The 21,250-nt window shown below is 36.5% G+C and overlaps 1 protein-coding gene across 1 annotated transcript; it reads right to left on the bottom strand.

The window, feature by feature from the left end:
* Positions 1–708: 708 nt before the first annotated feature.
* Positions 709–3,018, bottom strand: LOC114281779 (putative isoaspartyl peptidase/L-asparaginase 2). Its single transcript, XM_028224363.2, has 4 exons — positions 2,639–3,018; positions 2,015–2,248; positions 1,805–1,891; positions 709–1,458 (listed from the first exon to the last, which is right to left on the bottom strand). Exons 1-4 carry the CDS (start codon positions 2,798–2,800, stop codon positions 961–963), a joined length of 981 nt encoding a protein of 326 aa, XP_028080164.2. The 5' UTR covers positions 2,801–3,018; the 3' UTR covers positions 709–960.
* Positions 3,019–21,250: the final 18,232 nt, after the last annotated feature.

The raw sequence follows: 21,250 nt of genomic DNA on the forward strand, positions 1-21,250 counted from the left end.
GCCCTGTTTGGATGTACGGTAAAACCAAACTAGTTTATTTCCGGTTTAATTTGAATTTTGGATTTTATTTTATACAAAATAAAATTAAATTCAAATATTTTTTGCCCAAAAAGATTAGTATTGAGCCGAACAAACCCAACTCAACCTCACACCATGCACCCGTGCCCAGGCCCAGCTCAACCCATGCGTGGTGATTTTTGGGTCCAATGGGTCTAGCCCATAATCTCTCCCTCTAAAACACTTGGGTACCCCTTGGGGCACACCCAAGTACCAAACTCAAGCTTTATAAACCCATTCAAAACCTCCCACCAAATCAATGTGGGACAAGCCATTTTACAACCTTAAAGAATTTCCACCAAAACTTCATTTCTATGGAGCACACTTTGGCTTCAATTTTTCATTCACTCGGTAATGGTTTTGAGCAACCAAATATACCATGTGAATCACAACGCGGCATAGAATGCATTACCACTTTGACCCGCGTAAATCGACGCACGAGACCCACCTAAAAAATAGACCAAACTTAAGAAAAAATTCTAATTTTAACCAGAATTTTATAACCATTTCCAACAAAAAGTTGAGTATAATTTTGTCCATTTATCCGGCAAACAACCTTGACCCAAAAGAAATGAATTTAAATACAATCAATAAACTATAAAATCTAATAATTTCTCGAAATATAAGTATGTATGTATTACCAAATTACTATTACTAAAATGTAGGTTCATTACTGCCAACAAAGGTTACAATAAATAAACAACTCCAAGTAACATAGAGACAAATAGATCCATGCTTCCCTTATCACTTTACCAAAGCAAGACTTGAATATTGTGGGTGGATCATTAATTTAAATAGATATTTAAAGGAAGACTCTAAATAGTTGTCACTTTTTTATTCTTTATTCTTTTCCTTCAATAAATATCTATTTAAATTCAAAATCTAAACACATACTAAACATGTCTACTCCCAAATACCAACTTCCATGAACCCATCCTGAGTGGCACAGCCCCTGAACATTCCAATACAGTTGAACCCATAAGCCACCTCACCATTCCTGGACACAGCAATCAGACCAGCCTTGCCTTGGTCCAGCCTCTCCTTCACCACATAGTCCACCGCCTCCTGGAGGCCCAGACCCTTGTACTCCATCACCGCCGCCACCTCACGTGCCAGTGTCCCACGTATGATGGCCTCCCCCTCGCCCGTGCACGACACGCCACACACCTCACACGCGTAAGTCCCTGCTCCTATAAGCGGGGAATCGCCGATGCGACCGCTCATCTTGTTCATCAGCCCGCCGGTGGAAGTCGCTGCCGCACACCGCCCTTCCCCGTCCACCACCACGCAGCCCACTGTCTCGGGCGCGTATACGCTGATTGGGAGACCGTTCATCTGCAGCGGGTTTTCTACTACTGCGCTGCACTTGTCAAATCCTACGGTTGGGATCCTGTAATCAAACTGCAAGAAAATGTGTCATTATAAAAATTATGAACTACGATATGTATTAAACAATATATTTTTTAAAAATTATAATAATATTAATATTTATCAGATTTTTATATTTTAGATGATGTTTATGTCGTCAACACAATAAAAAATAAAATATTAAAAATAAATAATTATCGTAGCATTACTTTTAAATTTTAATATAAAAATTGCTCTTTCTATAATAAAAGTGCACATATATATATATATATATATATATACACACACACAAATATATCATTTGGGATTGTAAAAATTAAGAAGTTATGTATTGACTGATGATGATCATAAAAGATGATGATATGACAGGTATGCGTACCAATATAGTGTTCGCTTCCTTGGCCAACTGCAACATGCCAACGTTTTCCTCCGTGATAAAGTATTCGTTGTCCACCATCTCCACACCCTATAAAAACCCCCCATCATGTCAAACACTTTCCTCCCGTAATAACTATAAAATAATATATATATATATATATATATATATTTTGTAAAACAAATTGCGCACGTGCCATTAAATATAGAACACCTGTCGGCGGGCGAACTCTTCGGCGCCGGAGAAAGCGAGGTAAGAGTGGGGAGACTTTTCCATGACGAGGCGGGCGAGGGAGACTGGGCTCTTCACGGTGGTCACTCCTGAAACGGCGCCGCACCGTCTTCCATGCCCATCCATGATGCTGGCCTCCATCTCCACCGTTCCTTTCTCCGTCAAGGCAGATCCACGCCCTGAATTGAACAGAGGATCCGATTCCAATTCTCTAACCTGAGTTTTATACCCCATGAATTAATTATAAGTCACTGTAATAGAACAATTACATGTTCTTACAGGAAAAATAATAATAAATAAACAAATCGGTCTGTTATGAAAAACAAAACAAAGAAGCAAATGCAATCGGATTTGTCATAAATATTACCAAATATAATCACGTGTCTGTGTTTTATGATGACCTAAATAAAACTACAAGAAGCATTAAATGAAAATCGAAAAGAAACACTTTTCTTTTATTTATTTTTTTTCCCGGGGTTTCCGCGGAAACAAACAAGCAGAACCGTTCGTACTTTTTCCCATGGAAGAGTATCCAAGTAACTAGCATCTTCTTCTATTTTTTTGGGAAAAACAGAGAGAGAGAGAGAGAGAGAGAGAGAGGCGTACGACGAGTTCGACGACGTCGATGGCGGGGAGGGAGGAACGAAGAGCAGAAATGCCAATGTTGAGGCAGCGAGTAAGGAGGACTTTGGCTTGTTCTTGGCGTTCCAGTGGGAGGTTTGGGTCCACACCAGCGCCTCCGTGCACCGCTATAGCCCAACCACCCATTTTTCTCTCTCTCACTCTCTCTGTCTCGCTCTTGCCTTGCTTTGCTTTGCTTTGATTTCTTCAATTCCACGATGCACAGCGAGAAGAGGATGTGGGCCTTTTATAGGCGTTTCCGCGGAATCCAAATGTTCTATAAAATATGGTTTTTACTTAAGGCCAGTTTGTTATAGGAGTAATAGATTCTAGATCAAAAATAAATTTGAGTTTATTTGTGTAATAAATTCTGGTGTTTTGAAGTCAGGTTTTTAAAAGTTGAGTTTTTTATTTTTGATATTTTTTTTGTGTTTGTAAATATTTTTAAAATTTTAAATAATTTTTATGTTTTTTTATATGGATCTTACTTAGATGTATTTAAATAATAAAATATTTGTGAAAAAATATTTTAAAAACTTAATAAATATACAAAAAATATGAAAAATGTACTGAATTTTTATATATATATTTTTATATTTTTTTGTATTTAGTGTATTTTTTAAAGATTTTTTTTTACAAATATTATATTTTTAAGTGTATTTATGTAAGGTGTGTCTAAAAATTAAAAAAAAAATTACTTAAAATATTTAAAAAATTCTTTAAAAACATTAAATACGAAAAATAAAAGAATAAAATTTTCTAAAAACTATCTTCCGAAAAACTATAACCAAACAAGCTAAATATTAATTGGTTTGGATTCATAAAAGTTTTCAATTTATAAATGGTAATACTACATGCATCAATTAGTATATTAATCAATGTACTAACAGGTATTATGATATTATTATTGATCTCACTTATTATACAAATTATAAAAATTTAAAACCTTCAAAAGTATGTCATATCATATATTAATATATCAATTGATACATATAATATTTTTCATTTATGAATAATTTATTTTTTTAGATAGATGTGATATTAATTGCATTGGATTTGTAAATACTTTTAATATATAAATGGTTGGCTTGTTTCACTAGAGTTGATATTTATTAAGTCCCGTTTATGGATAAATTATTTTAATTAATTATTTGACTTTTTACAATAAGACATACAAAAAAAAGGAGTTGGAGTGGTGCACAGCAAGCACTGTTATGCGGCCTTATGAATTTATTTTGGGATCCGTTTTGATCATTTAAATCGTTCATATTTTAAAGTATATCAAGTAGAACATACATGTCAAAAATTTAAATTAATCGGATATCGTTAAACATTTCATCAACTCACATTTGTATCTTGAAAAATAAATGATATCGTGATTTAAAGTATTAAAATAAATGTAAATGTGAATGAATGAAAGGATTAATGATATTTGATTAATTTAATTTTTTACAAGTATATTTTATTTGATGTACTCTAAAATGTGAGCAGTTCAAATTATTAAAATAAATCCTAAAACAAGTTTATAGGCCCCACTACAGGCACCTCAACTCCATAAAAAATGTAAAGAAAATGATGGAATAAGGTGTTTTATTTTAAAGTTTAGTTATCAAGTGTCCTAAGATATTAAATTTGCTTAATTAACTCCATTATCAAAAATAAAATAAAAGGAGTAATGTTAGAGATTTCAAATATTCTATCAAAAATTTTACCAAATGTCTCACATGAGTGTGGGACACACACAATGTGGGTCCCATATGGGTCCCACACCCATGTGAGACATTTAGTAAAACTTTTAATAAAATTTTTAAGGTCTCTAGCATTTTTCAAATAAATGTGTCTAATAACTATGGTAAAGGACGAAATTATCATTTTTTTTTAATTTTCTATTGTGATATTTTTATACATATTTTTGAACTTTGTGTTAGACGGTCCCACCATCCACTCATGCCTTGGGCATATTACAGCAATATGCATGTGTACATATATATATATATATATATATATTTTAAACGTGCAACTTATACCTTACACTTACGTCTTTTTATTTGTTATCTTGTTTTATGTTTACACCTTTCATTTATACTTTTTGTGTTGGTTGCATATGGTGTGCAACCTTAAGGGGTTGCACACAATAACAGTACCCTATATATATATATATATATCAATAAATATTATATTATAAAATTTTTTATCAAACAATATTACACCAATTGTGGAGAGAAAAAATATAGGACAAATTACGTAGAAGTTCTATTTAAAAGAGGATAAATCTATTTAATCTTATAATCTTTTGAATACTCTCAAACGTTCACTTTGTATTTTTTTACCTCCATTCTTCTATGTGCATTTGTTTTTTCTCTATATCTTTCTCTTTTTTATTTATGGTAACCAATGATTATACCTTACTTCTTCTCTTTCTCTTTCTCTTTCTCTTTCTCTTTCTAGTATATAGTTACCGATAACTGACGATCATTATTGCTTAGGGTTCACTGGCACCACCAACTATCGACTCCTTACTTCACCCTCACCAATAGCGAAAGAAACGAGTTTTTAACGAAGAAGATTTGATGTAGATCTATTCAAATTTATTAGATCTGAATAAATCTACATGAGATCTGACTAGATCTAAATTAAAAATAGTTGTCAGAGTACAATATTCTTTCTATATTTGTTTCTCTCATTTGATTTCTTAATTTTTCTACCTTTTCTTTGCTACACACTTTTATTTTTTTGTTTTAATGGAGGAAATTTTTAAATTCTGAACAAGTTGTTTTTTAATTTTAGTTACAGGCGGTGAAAACTATAAAATTTCACAGGTTCAGTTTTTTTTTGGCTACAATGAATCATGCTTTAAAACTGTAAAATTTTACAATTTCATAACATTCTTTAGACTTGTAAAATTTTGTAGTTTCATAACATGCTTTCCAGCTTGATTAATAAGGATAAATGCTTAATAGAATCATATTTTAAAACTGTAACATTTTACAATTTCAAAGCTTACTTTCCAGTTTGATCAATATTTGAGATTATTTGCTTAAACTCTACAAAAATTAAAAAATAATATATACTTTTTCCAATTGTTGTTTGTTGTTGTTGTTTTTTTTTTTTTTTTTGGTCAGTTTATCAATATTTAACGCATTTTGTTATGTTTTTTTTTTTTGCACTATAATTTCTCTATTTATTCTTTTTTTTTTGACAATATTCTGGATATTCCGGCTTCTTTTAGTGACGTTCAGAACACTCCAGCAAACTTTCAACGATACTCTGGCGATTTTCCAGTAATGTTGAATATTCCGCTGAGTCTTCAATTAAAAAGTTTGACGGTGGTGGGATGTAGCAGCATTTTTAAAGTTATGAAGAAAAAAAAAAGAATTTTTTTGATAACAATTAAAATATATGTAAAATTAATTGATGCAAATATTTTGTTTTGAGGTTAGATGAATTTTGAACTTTGTATACAGGACTTATTGGTAAGTGTTTCAAAAAATATGAGCCTAGAGCCAAATAGGGATGACAATTTCAACCCGGCCCGACGGGGACCCGATCCCCCGACCACGATTATAACGGTTTTTCCCCAAAAATTATCCCCATAGGGCCGAGGATGGTATTAAAAATAAAATCCCTGACTGTTTTCGGGCCGGGGACAGGGATAGGTACCCCAACCCCGGCCCCGGCCTCGAATTATCTCCACTTAACTCCCCGGATATTCTCCGAATATTCCTCATAGATATATGTAATGTTTGACTCTGCCTCACTCTGACTCTGAGTCACTCACATGCATTTCAAAAGATGCATTTCGTTTCTCTCTCATGGTCTCAGCCTCTGTCTCTCCCCCTCTCTCTCTCTACGCAGCTGCTCTCACGGCGTCGCCGTCGTCCCTCCATCGCCAATCTCCCTCCTCCCATCACCGCCGATCGTCGGCCTCTTCCCCATCGCCGCTGTCCGTTGTCCCTCCCCCCATCACCGCTGTCCTCCTCCCCCCTCCCCATCGCCGTCCGTCACAGTCACCCATCTTCCTCAGATCTAGTTGAAAACCCCTAGATCTGGTACGATGTAGTACAAAAATGGACATTTGTTTCATTTTTTTTTTAATTATTTTTTGTTGGTGATAATGATGATGTTGATGATGATGGAGTCACTGATGTTGCCGGACAACCCCAATTTGAGCTGGCATTGTCTAATTTTTAAAATATTTGAGCTTGAATTCAACTGGAAAACCCCAATTTTTGAAATGGGTTTTTTGAATTGATCTTTTGTTTATTTATTTATTTATTTGTTTTGACGAAATGGAGCTTCAGAAATAGCAGAAAGTTTGGGATAAGAACAAACCCCAAAATGGGTTTTTTTAATTGATATTTTATTTATTTATTTATTTTGATGAAAATGAGTTTTAGAAATAGCAGAAAGCTTGGGATAAGAACAATCTCATTGCTCCTAATCTTGCTCATCGACCAAACTATTACTGCTGTTTTGTGTGGCTGCACATTTTTTTTTTCAAGGCCGGGGAATGTTCAAGGTCGGGGAAACCCGATCCCCGTTAGCGGGCGGGAGCGGGGACGGTGAGAGGTTCCCCGTCGGGGATCGGGGCCGGGGGGATTTCTACCATCGAGGATCGGGGACGGGGAGTGCGATCCCCCGACCCCGTCCCGCCCCGTTGCCATTCCTAGAGCCAAATCTAGTCACGATAGCCCAACTCAAAAGTGATAAGCCTAAATGCATCTCTTGAAACCCATAAAAGACAACTAGCAACAATTTGTCATCAGATTAAGGCGCGTGGATGTAACAAAACGATAATAAAAGATTGCCTTTTAGAAAACCAAATCAATTTAGTAAAGGATAGCCATCAGATAAACCTTCATCTGAGGGTGGGAAGTATAGAATATATAAGACTAGTATGTAGGTTGGGCCTAATGAGAAGGAGAATCGTCCGATTAAGTTTAATTCTACAGACGAGACGCTTGACAAGTAAGTGGGTTTTATCTAACCCAACCACAACTCAATCAAATACTAGAACTATTTTCTTTTTATATTATACACTTTGGTCGATCATTGTGCTGGCTTGATCGTCGAAGAGTCCTCCCGGTCAACCCTGGTCAGAAGTGATTACTGACGTTTGGTTTCTCTATGCAAAGTGTAAAGAATTGGGCACATCATCTTGTTTAAACCTGTGGAGATAATTTCACATTCCACACCAATATTATTAAATCAATAAATATATATATGTTTTTTTTTTTTTGCCACATATATCAATTTATATTTTTTGATAACATGATATTTTAGTAAATGTGTCCTTCTCACCAAAAAAAAGATCCATTATTTGACCTAATGTCATATCCGTAAGGCCATCTTCAACGTTGCATCAAATTTTTCATCAAATTCAATTTTGATGAAAAACGCCTTAAATGTCAGTTCGAACCCTTTCATCAAACTGATATCAAATAGAGGGGGAACCAAATTTTCATCAAATGAAGAGAGTTTTTATCTTTTCATCAAATTTTGAAGGTGGTAGTCGGTGGACGACCGGCCAGACAACCTCTCGGATAACCGAATTTTAGGATGAATTAGGAATTTTGTAAAAAAAATTGATGAAAACAGTTAAAAAATAATTGGGCACATCATCTTGTTTAAACCTGTGGAGATAATTTCACATTCCACACCAATATTATTAAATCAATAAATATATATATGTTTTTTTTTTTTGCCACATATATCAATATATATTTTTTGATAACATGATATTTTAGTAAATGTGTCCTTCTCACCAAAAAAAAGATCCATTATTTGACCTAATGTCATATCCGTAAGGCCATCTTCAACGTTGCATCAAATTTTTCATCAAATTCAATTTTGATGAAAAATGCCTTAAATGTCAGTTCGAACCCTTTCATCAAATTGATATCAAATAGAGGGGGAACCAAATTTTCATCAAATGAAGAGAGTTTTTATCTTTTCATCAAATTTTGAAGGTGGTAGTTGGTGGACGACCGGCCAGACAACCTCTCGGATTACCGAATTTTAGGATGAATTAGGAATTTTGTAAAAAAATTGGATGAAAACAGTTAAAAAATATCATATCAGATCAAATCAAATTTTTATTAAATTTAATAAAAATTTAATGAATTGTTGAAGACGCTTTAAAAGAAATTTATTTATTACCAACAAAACCTTACATAAAAATTTATTGCCATAAAACTATAAAATGTAAAGTGTCAATTTTAATATAAAAGCTCACAAAAACTAACTTCTTTTTTTTTCTAATTTTTTTTTCAAAAAATTCCAGAATTTAGATTTTAAAATTGTTACATTTAAGTTAAGTCCATTACAGTTGGAAGGTTTTAGGATGGTGGGAAATGAAAAGACAAAAAAATAAAATAGACAAAACAAAAATGAATAAATAAATAAATAAGGCATTTTGGTCACCTTAAGTTTTTACAACTAGATAGTTATTGAATTTATTTTTTCCCATGACAGTGGAGTTAGGCAAATTTAATACCTTCTTACACTTGTTAACTAAATCCTTTGTTTTAAAAACTATTTTTGCCTAATTTGAGTTCGTAAAAGTTTTCAATATAGGAATGGTTGGTTTATTGATAATAATTAGTTTGGATTCAAAAAAAAAAATTAAGAGTAATTTATAAATACACCTCTTAAGATTTACTTAAAATATAGATTATTTTTCATATTTTAAAAAATTACAAATACTCTCTTGTCAAATTTTTTATTTAATAAAATTAACTGAAAAAATAAAATTCGTAACTATCCTGTATACAATGACAAAATTATCTGAATTATTAGTTGAAATAAGGTTATGACATTAATAAAAACTGTTAATTATTTTGATAATTAATTAATAAAATGAGTTATTTGTTATGAAATTGAAAACTTTAATCTGCAAAATGTAATTTTCAAAATTACAAATGATAAATCGTATTTTAAACAAACTTAAAATAATATACTTGTAATTTATTCAAAATTTTAATATATAAATGGTAACGTTATTATTTTTTTCTAATAAAATATGATATAATAATAGTTTGACTTTCAAATCTATAGAATTAAATTACGAAATCCAACTCTTATGAAGGTCAAACACTTCAAATTTTGAAGTCATTTAAGGTTTGTTCGATCGTTAATTTCAAGGCTCTGAAATGAATTAAGATATATATAAATTGATCCGAATACCCAATTATAAAATAAAAAAAAAATTGTAAATTTACATAAAAAATGAAGTGATCAATTATTTTGGTCATATATAATAATTTTTTTTTTTTATTTTTTTTTTTTGTTACAGGAAAATCCTCTCTACTTTCTCGCAGGTCTAAGGCAGCGCCTCTTACAGAGATCACCCGCAGGTCCAAGGTAGCACCCCTTGCAGAGATCACCAGGGTGTCCTGTTAGCCATTCCGAGCGAGGAGACTATGACCTGGGAATTTCCTCGACCTCCCAAGACAAGCTCCGCTTAAGTCAGGCATTGAACCCACATCAAGTGCTGATTAGACAATTTGAGATCTAACCTTCTAACCAACTATGCTTCACCTAAGAGATTGACCCAAAAAAAAAAAATTAAACATGCAATCTTAAGACTTAAACCCCAAACTTTAATTACAATGTCACCCACACTTAGAGTAATTATTATTTTTTAATAAGCAATAATTCATCAGTGTTATCGGCAACGGAACTGGCTCCCACGCGATCTTGAGATATGATTTGTTACGCTAGTTTATGTTCCACACGATCATATGCTGTGCCTCGATGCGCTCAAAGGATATTATTGCATGTGTTTTGCTTTTTGTTAGAGTAATTATAATACTCCATCCCTCTCAAAATATTGGTCTTTTTTAGAGAATTTAACTTTTTTTAGTAATACACTTATTGCATTTGAAAAAAGTTAGTTTTCCAAAATTATCCTTTTGATAGTACATTTTTTGAAAATATCAATGTCATAATTGTACTTTTTAAATTGTTTATTAGTTTAAAAGAATGGCAAAATAAGAAATTTACATTATTTTTGTACTTGATTTATAAAGAGGGACTAATATTTTGGGATAATAAAAAATAAAATAAGAGACTAATATTTTGAGACGGATGGAGTAATAAAAAATAAAATAACGATAATTATAATAATAAAAGATAAAATAACGATATAAGAAAATAAAATAAAAAAAAGTGTAAAAGTGTGTTTTGTATGGTATTTATTAATTTTCAATTTTGTAAAGTGTAAATCTTACTTTATATTTTGAGTTAAGTTATAATTGTGCTTAATTATATAATAATATAATGCATTTCCATAAACTAGTGTAGTATAGTCACATGATAGTATATGATTAGTTCTTGTGTCCATCAATTAGTTCTTTTATTAGTTCTCAAATTACGTTATATGATTCTTAGTCAATTGTGGCTTGTCTCGAAATCTCATTAAAAAATCAAAAACGTAAAAATAAGATTAGGTGTGAAATATAAGAATACAAAATCAAATTAAACAACGAAGAGAGAGCAAAGAGGAGGTAAGGAGAGAGAGAGAGAGAGAGAGAGAGAGAGAGAGCAAAAAATGGTTGGTGGAACTGTAGGAGAAATAGATGGACAACACAAGATCATTCCACGGTAGCCGGCAAACCATAGCACAACCAGAGGATGAAGCCAACAGACAAACAGAGAAACTGATCTACTCAAGAGATATCTCAGGAAAAATTGACACCCATCAGTTAACAACCCCCACTTTAACTCTTTCAAGGAAGCCCTCGCCTCCCTCTTCCCTTTAGAAGGTAATCATATTCCTTTTCATCTTGGGACTGTCGCTACTACCTCCCTCATTGAGAAAGAAGATGAACCTTCTGTACCCTTAGATGACTGTGAGCTTCCATGCATCACTTTTTCTCAGGAAGAGCTAACTTGCATTCGCGACCCTTGGAATCAATCACTTATTGTTAAACTAATCGGTTGAAACGTGAGTTATAGTCTTCTCATGAGTAGAATCAACTCACTTTGGAAACCTACTGGTGCTATCCATGGGATTGACTTAGGCAACCACTACTATCTCATTAAATTCCATTTGGATTCTGATCTCCACAAAGTTCTCAAAGATGGACCATGGTTTCTTGGAGTTAATTTTCTGGCGATACAAAAATGGGAGCCTAAATTTCACACAAACAAAGCTTCTATGTCCACCACAGTCATCTGGGCTCGTCTTCAAGGCTTACCTATTGAGTATTATGATAGAAGTATTTTGAAAAGATTGGATAATATGTTTGATACACTCCTTAAAATCGATGTTCATACTGAGAATGGCAATAGGGGAAGGTCTGCAAGACTCTGCATCCAAGTGGACTTATCCAAGCCTATTATCTCCAAGATTAAAGTGGGTTCTTTTAACCAAAAAGTGTTTTATGAAGGAATTACCTCCGTATGTTTTGACTGTGGTCGTATGGGCCATAAAAGGGGTGATTGCAAAATTTCAAACTCTACATCCACACCAGCCACAAATACTGTATACACTCCCCATGAACAAGATGACGAACAACCCTTCGATTCTTGGATGCTTGTTGAAAAGAAGAAATATATGAAGAAAACCTCACTGTCAGGAAAGTTGTTGGTAAAAAGGTTTATCAGAACAAAAGAAAAAAATCATGACTCCTTGCATGGAGATGAAATTCAAAAAGTTTGGCAATAGAAAGTGTCCCAACCTTTGTCATCCTTGGGCCCTACAACAACCACGCCTATCTCCAATCCTTTTCAAACCCTTTCTGATTGTACAACCTTTGACCAAACCTCCTCTTCTGTAGACCTCAATGTCTCCCTACCCTCCCATCTACCTCTCTCAATCCTTCCAAACATGCCCTACGTTTTGCTCATCTCCTACCCTCTCTGTCTACGCCCCTTATATTTGTTTCCTTTATGTCCCAAACCTCTGCACAAGTTATCCCCTCTGATTTGTTGAGTTTTGCAAACCTAGTGACCTCTGCGATGGATCTCCCATCTTCCTTAAACCCTCTTGCCTATGTTTTCACCCCTACCCCAAATAGCTCAAACCAAACCTATGCCTCGCTATTGCAACCATGCTCTGGTTCGAAAGAGTCCATCCCAACCACACTCCTATCCCCTAAACTCAACCCCAGATCTGGCTATCCCTTTTCGCATTACCAACACAGAGTCACAAAGCTAATAGGGTTGGTACATGATGGCAGTGGGACACTACCAGAGGGTGGACGATTGTCTAATCCAAGAGATACAAAGAAATCCCACCCATATCTTGGGGTGGTTCGATCTGGAAGTAATGAATCTTTGGATGGCCCTCTCCCATCTCTTACTTGTTCCAGCACAATTTCTTCCTCGCCAATCTGTGGTGGTAACTTACCTATCAACACCCTTTACCAATCTCTCTGATTTCCCTCCACAAGTGATCCAATTGAACTAGATTATGACCCAAAATATCTAATTTCTCCCAAATCTTCAAAGTTACTAGAACAATCTAGCGGAGACTCTCTTTCCAATCCTAGAACCCCCTCCGCTGGACTTTCACCGCCTCTTCACCATCCTAAGAGAGTTCATTCTCCCAGGCCAATTCCCCAAAATAGAGAAAATCCTAACAGAGCTAGATCTCCTCCGCCTTCACATTATCGCCAAATCTTACACAATGCCTGTCAATTGGGCTCTAGAACACTCAGTCTGCTTAACCCCATATTGGAACAGGAAGAAGAAGAAGACCAACTTGGACCCAGGATGGGTGTCTTCACAAGCGGACCTAAACTTGGGAGAAAACCCCAACCATCCCTTGTTTAAGTCTCCAATAAAAGTCCTATTGTGGAATTGTTGTAGGGCAGCAAACCTCAATTTCAGAAGACATTTTCACAATCTGATGAATGAACATCAACCTTACCTGGTTGTTATCACTGAAACCAAAATTGGTAGGGATAGAGGTAAAGATATTTGTGAAAGCCTTGGCTTCGCTAAATTTGAAATCTCTGAACCTGTTGGTTTTACTGGCGGCATATGGTTGCTCTAGAATGATCTTGAAGTCTATTGCGACATCCTCTCAGTGACTCAGCAGGAAATCCACGCCTTTGTTCAAGTTCATTCTAATTCTACTAGTTGGTTTTTCTTCGCTATATATGCAAGTCCTCACTATAACCTAAGAAGAGATCTGTGGGATAACCTTAAGCTTTTTGCTGATAACCGTAACTCTCATTGGCTTATAGCGGGCGATTTCAATGAAATTCTTTCAATTGCGGATAAATTTGGCAGGCAAGCTTATCCTTGTCGTTCCCAGAGATTTAAAAGTTGCATAGATCACTGTGGCCTTTGGACTTGGGGTTTTTTGGACCCCGTTTCACTTGGACTAACCTTAGGCAAGTTGGTAGCATCATCAGAGAGCAGCTTGATTGTGCTTTTTGTAACAATGAATGGCACCTTTTATACCTTGACACAAAAAAAATTTCACCTCCCCACAATCCACTCTGACCACTGCCCCATTCTCCTCAATCTTAATCCTAGCCTCCATAGAACTGTTCAGCCCTTCGCTTTGAGTCTATTTAGCTCTCTGACCCATCCTTGTTTTGTATTGTCAAAGAAAGTTAGAACAATCCTACAAACTCTTACACCAACTGCGTTTCTGATTTCAAAGAAAAAGTCACTCATTGGAACAAGACCACTTTTGGAAATATCTTCCTTAGAAAAAAAAAAGACTTGCTACTAGGATTCTTAGGGTTCAAAAATCTCTTGATTCTGTTTCAAATTCCTTCCTCCTTGATCTCGAAAAATCTCTCATTAATGACTATAATGGCATCCTCAAAATGGAGGAAGACTTTTGGGCCCTCAAAGCCAAAATTAACTACACTCTCGATGGTGACCGGAACACAAAATTCTTTTATGCTTCTGCTCTGTCTAACCACAGAAGAAATAAAATCTTTGCTCTAAAAAATTCAAACAACAGCTGGTTGTACGAAGAGGGTCAGATTAAAGATGTTATTGTAACTCGCTTCAAGGACCTCTTCACTTCTTCTAGAATCTCTAAAAATCTTTACCCTTAAACCACCCTTACTTTTCCCACCATTAATAACACTCTACATTGTTCTCTCTCTAATCCTCCATCCCTAGAGGACATTAGGTCTGTTCTTCAAACTTTCAAGTCCTGGAAAGCTCTTGGCCCTAATGGCCTCCACCCAGCTTTCTTCCAACACTGTTGGAATCTCATAAAATCCTTTGTTTTCCACTGTGTAAGAGAAGCTTTTGTCATTGGAAAGATCCACCCTGAAATTAATCAAACCCTTATGTGTCTCATCCCTAAGATTGATCACCCTGAAACCATCACTCAATTTTGTCTCATTAGGCTTTGTAACACTATTTATAAGGTGATTACCAAAACTCTTGTGGCTCGTCTTCGCCTCTTTTTGAATAACATCATCAGTCCTCTCCAATCAAGTTTCATTCCGAGCAAGAGAGGAACTGACAATGTCATCATTGTTCAAGAATGTGTCCATCAATTCAAATCCAAAAAAGGGAAATCCAGGAACATACTCATCAAGTCAGATCTTGAAAAGGCTTTCGACCGTCTTGAATGGGGTTTCATTAGACAAGTCTTAACCTTTTTTAACTTTCCTCCCCTCTAGATCGACCTCATCATGTCTTGTGCTTCCACACCATTCATTGTTATCTTGTTTAATAGTGGTATGACTGATTTTTTTACACTCACTAGAGGCATCCGTCAAGGCGATCCCCTATCACCATACCTTTTCATTCTATGCCTTGAATACCTCTTCATCACCATTAACAAGGCTTGTGACGAAAAACTCTTGGCCCCAATCAAAATAAGTAGGGGTGGTTCGCAGCTATCCCATCTCTTCTTTACAGATGATCTCATTCTCTTCAGTAAAGCTACTGAAAGAAACTGTGAGTGTATCAAAAATATCCTGCAAGACTTTTGTACCCAATCAGGCCAGAAAGTTATTTTCCATAAATCAGAAGTCTTCTTCTCAGCCAACCTCAATGCCAAAATCCAAGATCGCCTTGCCCTCACTCTCTAAATCCCCAAAACCACCAATCTTGGCAATTATCTTGGCTACCCTATCCTTCATAACAGAACCAACAGAGCCACCTACCATTTCCTTGTGGAAAAAATAAAGTCCAAACTTGGTGATTGGAAGAGTAAATTATTATCTAAAGCTGGCTGCACCACTCTCATTAAAGTTGTAAATGCCGCTATTCCTTCTTACATTATGGCCCTGTTTGGTACAGCTTTTTTTCAGCTTATTTCAGCTTTCAGCTTAATTTAAGCTATTTTGATGTGTTTGGTTTAGCTTAACAATGCAGCTTATAGCTTTTTGTAAGTCAGAAATCAGCTTATTCTTTGAGTGGGGCAGGAGAAGCTTAATTTATAAGTCAGAAATCAGCTTATGTTCATAGTTATAAACTATAAGCTGTTAAGGCATAAGCTATAAGCACTTTTCCACAGCTCTACCAAACAGGGCCTATGCAATGTAATTACCTCCCCTTTTCCACTTGTAAAGCTCTTGACAAAATCAATAGGGACTTTCTTTGGGGTTCAAATTTTGAGATTTGCAAAATTCATGCCATTAGTTGGGACACTGTGACCAAACCAAAAAACTTTGGGGGTTTGGGTATTAGACAATCCTACCTTGTTAACCATGTTGTGATGGCTAAATTAGGTTGGCGCTTGCAACGTGATAAAGAAGCCTTGTGGGTCAAGGTTTTTAGTGCAAAATACACCAATCCTAACCTTAAACCCACTAGAGCTTCACCAACTTGGAGAGGTATCCAAAAAGGCAACAGTATCATTGAAAAAGGAACCAAAACCCTCCTTAGGAATGGCTTAACCACATCTTTTTGGTTGCATAACTGGTTGGGCATTGGTTTACTCTGGAATGTTATTTCTAGTCCTCTCACTAGGGATAAAGATTCTTTGAAAATTAGTGATTGTTGGTGTGATAATTCGTGGGACCTCTCTAAAATCTCCTTTGTTCTCCCTCCATTCATTGGTAACAAGGTCAAAAGTATCACTCTTTCTTGGTTTTCTTCGGGTGACGATCAAGTTGTTTGGAATTTTTCTGGAATGGTGACTTTTAATCAAATTTGCCTACCTTCTTGCAAAAAATTTCACCATATCCCCCCCTCTTTATCCAATTGGGATTAGATCTGGCACATCCATGCTAGCCCCATAATAACCTACTTTCTTTGGTTATGCCTTCATCAACGTATCATCACCAAATCCCTACTCTTCTGTCGAAACATCACCACTGATGATACTTGCCCCTTTGTTCGCTTGCACCCAAAACCACTTACCATACTCTTAGAGATTGCCCAATCTCACAAGATCACTGGAACTCCATTGGGATTCCTTTACCTCTCAAGGACTCTTTGAACCTTGCCTTCACAGATTGGGTCCGCACACATTGTCAATCTGTAGAACTCCATTCCATCAATGTTGTTTGGTCCATTATTTTCCCAATCACTAGTTGGTCCCTTTGGAAAGTTAGAAATTCTCATTGCTTCTCCCCAAACAACCCCACCCCTTTCAACCCTTCACTTGTCACTGCCTTGGCCCTTGAATGGCAGCATACCTCCAACCCATTCCAACCTACCCGAACAAAATCCACCCAATTTATCTCTTGGCACCTTCCCTATCTTTGCAACTACAAATTGAACATTGACGATTCGGCCAAGGGTTGTTTGGGGCTGGCTTCTGGAGGAGGAATTATTAGAGACAAATGGGGCCAATGGGTTACTGGATTTTGCAGAAACATAGGAATTGCTTCAAGTCTAGAAACCGAATTTTGGGCACTCTGAGATGGCCCAAATTTGGCGCTTGATAAAGTTTTTAGACATATTGAAGTAGAAACTGACTCTTTATTTGTTAAACAACTCATCAAGGGTAGTAAAAATGCTAACCATCACTTGAGTAATTTAATTTATGATTGCAGGTTCCTGTTAGAGTAGTTGGGAGTCCAAGTGATTAATCATATCTACCGCGAAGGGAACAGGGAACAACTGCGCGGATATTCTAGCAAATCAAGCCTCTCCGACAATTGATAGCTTACATATTTTTGACTTTGCTCCACCATGTATTGCTAATCAATTTGTATGATGATGCTCGCGGGATTAGTTATCCCAGAACTTTGTATTGTCCTATTTAATTATTTTAGTTCCATTTTACCAAAAAAAAAAAAAAAAAATCAAATTTTCCTTTCCTAAAATGTTTTAAACACTCCATGCGTCACTGTTATCTCTCAAAAGTTTTATTTGCACGCCTTGTGAACACTTTCTCACCTTGAAAAACAAATTTTTGAACACCATTAGCTGTTACTTTGAGCCCAATTTATCAAAATTTGGAACATTAAAAGAAAAAAAATGTTACTGCTTTTACTAACTTCCAAGCCTTGCCAATTCATACATATGATATCACTAGATTAGATATTCAATTCTGTCCGCTTGCACTTGTTTGAGTTCTTTGTTATTGTTAAAATTCAATGTGTAAAGAGAAATAGAGAATTGTATTATTGATGATTCTAATATGTTTACAATGATTCCTATATATAGAAGAGTAGAGTAGGTAGGTGTGGAGTAGGTGGTAGTAGGTGGTAGTGGTAGTAGGTGGAGTAGGTGGAGTAAGTGGAGTAGGTGGAGTTTTAACAGCCCCCCTCAAACTCAAGGAAGATAAACAGAAACCAACTTGAGTTTGGAGAGAGTAACAAACAGGAAAATAAAAAGACAATAAAATAAAATAAGATAGGAGACACTGTATGGTTGTGTCAAATCGTTGTTGAAGACACGGAATGGTCGTGTCACACCGTTGGAGAAGACACTGTATGGTCGTGTCGGACCGTTGTAGCAGATAATGTCTGGACAGTTCACGAGGTCACACCAGACCAATGTAGAAGCTAACCGGAATTAATGTCGGGACAGTTTATGGGGTCACGCCGGACCGTTGGAAAAGCTAACCGGAATCAATGTCGGGACAGTGTTATGGGGTCATGCCGGACCATTGGAAAAGCTAACTGGAATCAATGTCGGGACAGTTTTATGGGGTCATGCCGGACCGTTGGACAGTTTACAGAGTCTTGTCGGACTCCTAAAAAGTCGCACCCTAAAAAGGCGTGCCCAATCTTTCAAAAGGCGTGCCATCAAAAGGTGTGCCTAATCCATAAAAAGGTGTGCCGGACATTATGGCGATGCGCGTGACTACCTTGGCTGGCGCGCCCATGTTGTTGTCTAGCGCCGAGCGGCGCACGATGCGCGTGTCTGCCTTGGCTATTTAACCAAGACGGAGGCTGAGGCTGAGGCTGAGGCTGAGGCTGAGACAAAAACCTGCTAAAAACCTCTGAAAAACTCTTCGTTTTCTGAGAGAGATACTCTGTAACACTCTGTTGCCCAGAAAATGGCCTCTTCTTCCCGTGGTCTGCTCACGCTCTTCCCAGACCTCAATGAGTCCACAAGAGAGATAACTGGTGCAGTTGCCTTGGAAACTCAACCAAGCGCCCCTGGGTTTGCTCCGTTGACCTTTCCTATGCGATCTGTGGAGCAAAGAATGGCAGTACAATCAGATATTGAGGCCAATCAGTATACATTGAAGTCATGTGTGGAGACGATGACGGCAGTCACAAACTTGTCGCACCGGCTTCAGAGTAGGACAAATGAGGTGCAGCAGTTAAACGCCCAACTGGCTCTGCTCCAACGCATGTATAAGGATGCGCGAGCAGAGATATGTGTGCTAAAAGCGAAAAACAAGGATCTGAAGCGGAAGGCCACCGTAATGTTCCGATTTGGAGGTCCGCCATATGCTGCAGTGGAGGAGCAGGGGGGAGTGAACGTGCTCAGCGGCGTGGGAAACACGGAGGCAGCACCGTCAAGGGCCGCGCAGGACGGAGGCAAGAAGAAGAGACCGGCGGCAGAGTAGAGAAGAAAAATGCCGCCGGTGGATGTGGTTGTTTGGGTTTGGTTGTTTGTTTGTGTGTTTGTTTGTTTTTTTTTTTTTTTTGGTTGAAAATTATGATCGGGGTGGATCCCCAGCATGAAGAAATGACAAGTTTGTGGAATGAAAAACGAGTTGGTTGTGATTTTTTTTTTTTTTGGTGTTAAGAAGAATAAGAATAATAAAAATAATAATAATAAAAATGTATTAATGGGGAAAGCATGTGCGCTGGTGATAAAAGATATGAAGGTGGGGGAGACATACACTTGCTTTTACTGAAAGACAAAATGTAGTGGATGTGAATATTAAAATAAAAGGAAAGGAAAAGAGAGGGTTTAAAGTGAGAGAGAGAGAAAATCAGTTTGTCGGATTGAGAGAGTGGTGTAAAGTGAGAGAGAGAGAAGTGAATAATAAAATAAAATAAAACATCACTAAACACTCAAAAATAAAAAATAAAAGTTTTGCTGTTGAAATCGGAGTCGAGGGTGAGGAAGAGGAAGATGACGAGGGAGAAGAGAGAGAAGGCCATGATGAGCAGTAGTACAATGAACCAAGTCCGTTGCCAGAAGGGAAGGTTGAGATCCGACTCCGAAGACTCGTTTAGGGCTTCTCTATAGACTATGCGAGTCGGCCCAGAAATTACAGTCGGATTAGACGACGAAGATGATGGCTTTCGACGAGAAAGGCTTTGTCATTGTTGTTGCGCCGCCGGAGCCACGGCTGCTGATGGCGGAGATCGGAGCCTCCGGCTGAGGATCCGAACCGTCTATTGCCAGTAATTCGGGTCGAGTATGTGTGTGTGTGTGTGAGAGAGAGAGAGAGAGAGAGAGAGATTGAACCATTTGATTTTGGAGTGTCTGTGCGGTGCGCTTTTCGTTACCTTGACTGTTTCGGTAGAGAGAGAGAGCTGTCATGCGATAAATCCCCCCTCAGCCCATGTGTGTGTTGTGGTGTCTGTGTGTATGGCAGTGTGTGGATCAATATGTGACGCTTCTACTAACTCCGAATCAAAACAACGGGAGAGAAGGCATGTGTAGAGGTCCGGCGGGCGGCCAAGGCGAGGCTGCCGCCCGCCGGTGAAGCAGAATTACTAGCTTCTTAACCTTGCTCTGATACCATGTTAAAATTCAATGTATAAAGAGAAATAGAGAATTGTATTATTGATGATTCTAATATGTTTACAATGATTCCTATATATAAAAGAGTAGAGTAGGTAGGTGGTAATAGATGGTAGTGGTAGTAGGTGGAGTAAGTGGAGTACGTGGAGTTTTAACAGTTATCATGAATATCTCTCCCAGAGTTGTAGAACTAAAGAATTATAGATACTGTCATAAAAATTAGCCACTGCTTTCTCTTGAGAAATTAAAGGAGAAATTACTTATCAGTGACAGTATCAGAAAATTATTACAAAATCATAAAAAAATTATAATTTCAATTATTAATATATATAATTTTTTTCAAAGCATACACTGGATTAAAAATTTTCCAGTCAAAAATTCCAAACATACTGAATGAAGATGTATCAAAAAAGTCCAAGAGGCAGCACCCTATCAGCCATTGTCTTGGCTGATTCCGTCAATTAAATTTTGTTTGTATCATTATAAGATTCTATGTATTGTTTATTTGTCACTTTGTCATTGTTCATGATTTTCAACCGCCACAAAATAATTTATAAA

This window comes from Camellia sinensis, chromosome 3 (assembly GCF_055761805.1).
Source record: "Camellia sinensis isolate YWXY chromosome 3, ASM5576180v1, whole genome shotgun sequence".
In the NCBI taxonomy this organism is placed as follows: domain Eukaryota; kingdom Viridiplantae; phylum Streptophyta; class Magnoliopsida; order Ericales; family Theaceae; genus Camellia; species Camellia sinensis.

Coding starts and splice junctions, on each gene's coding strand:
- LOC114281779 (XM_028224363.2), bottom strand. CDS start 2,800: ATGGGTGGTTGGGCTATAGCGGTGCACGGAGGCGCTGGTGTGGACCCA. Junction 2,249..2,638: donor TCGACGTCGTCGAACTCGTC/GTACGCCTCTCT, acceptor TATAAAACTCAG/GTTAGAGAATTGGAATCGGA. Junction 1,459..1,804: donor AGGAAGCGAACACTATATTG/GTACGCATACCT, acceptor ATTTTCTTGCAG/TTTGATTACAGGATCCCAAC.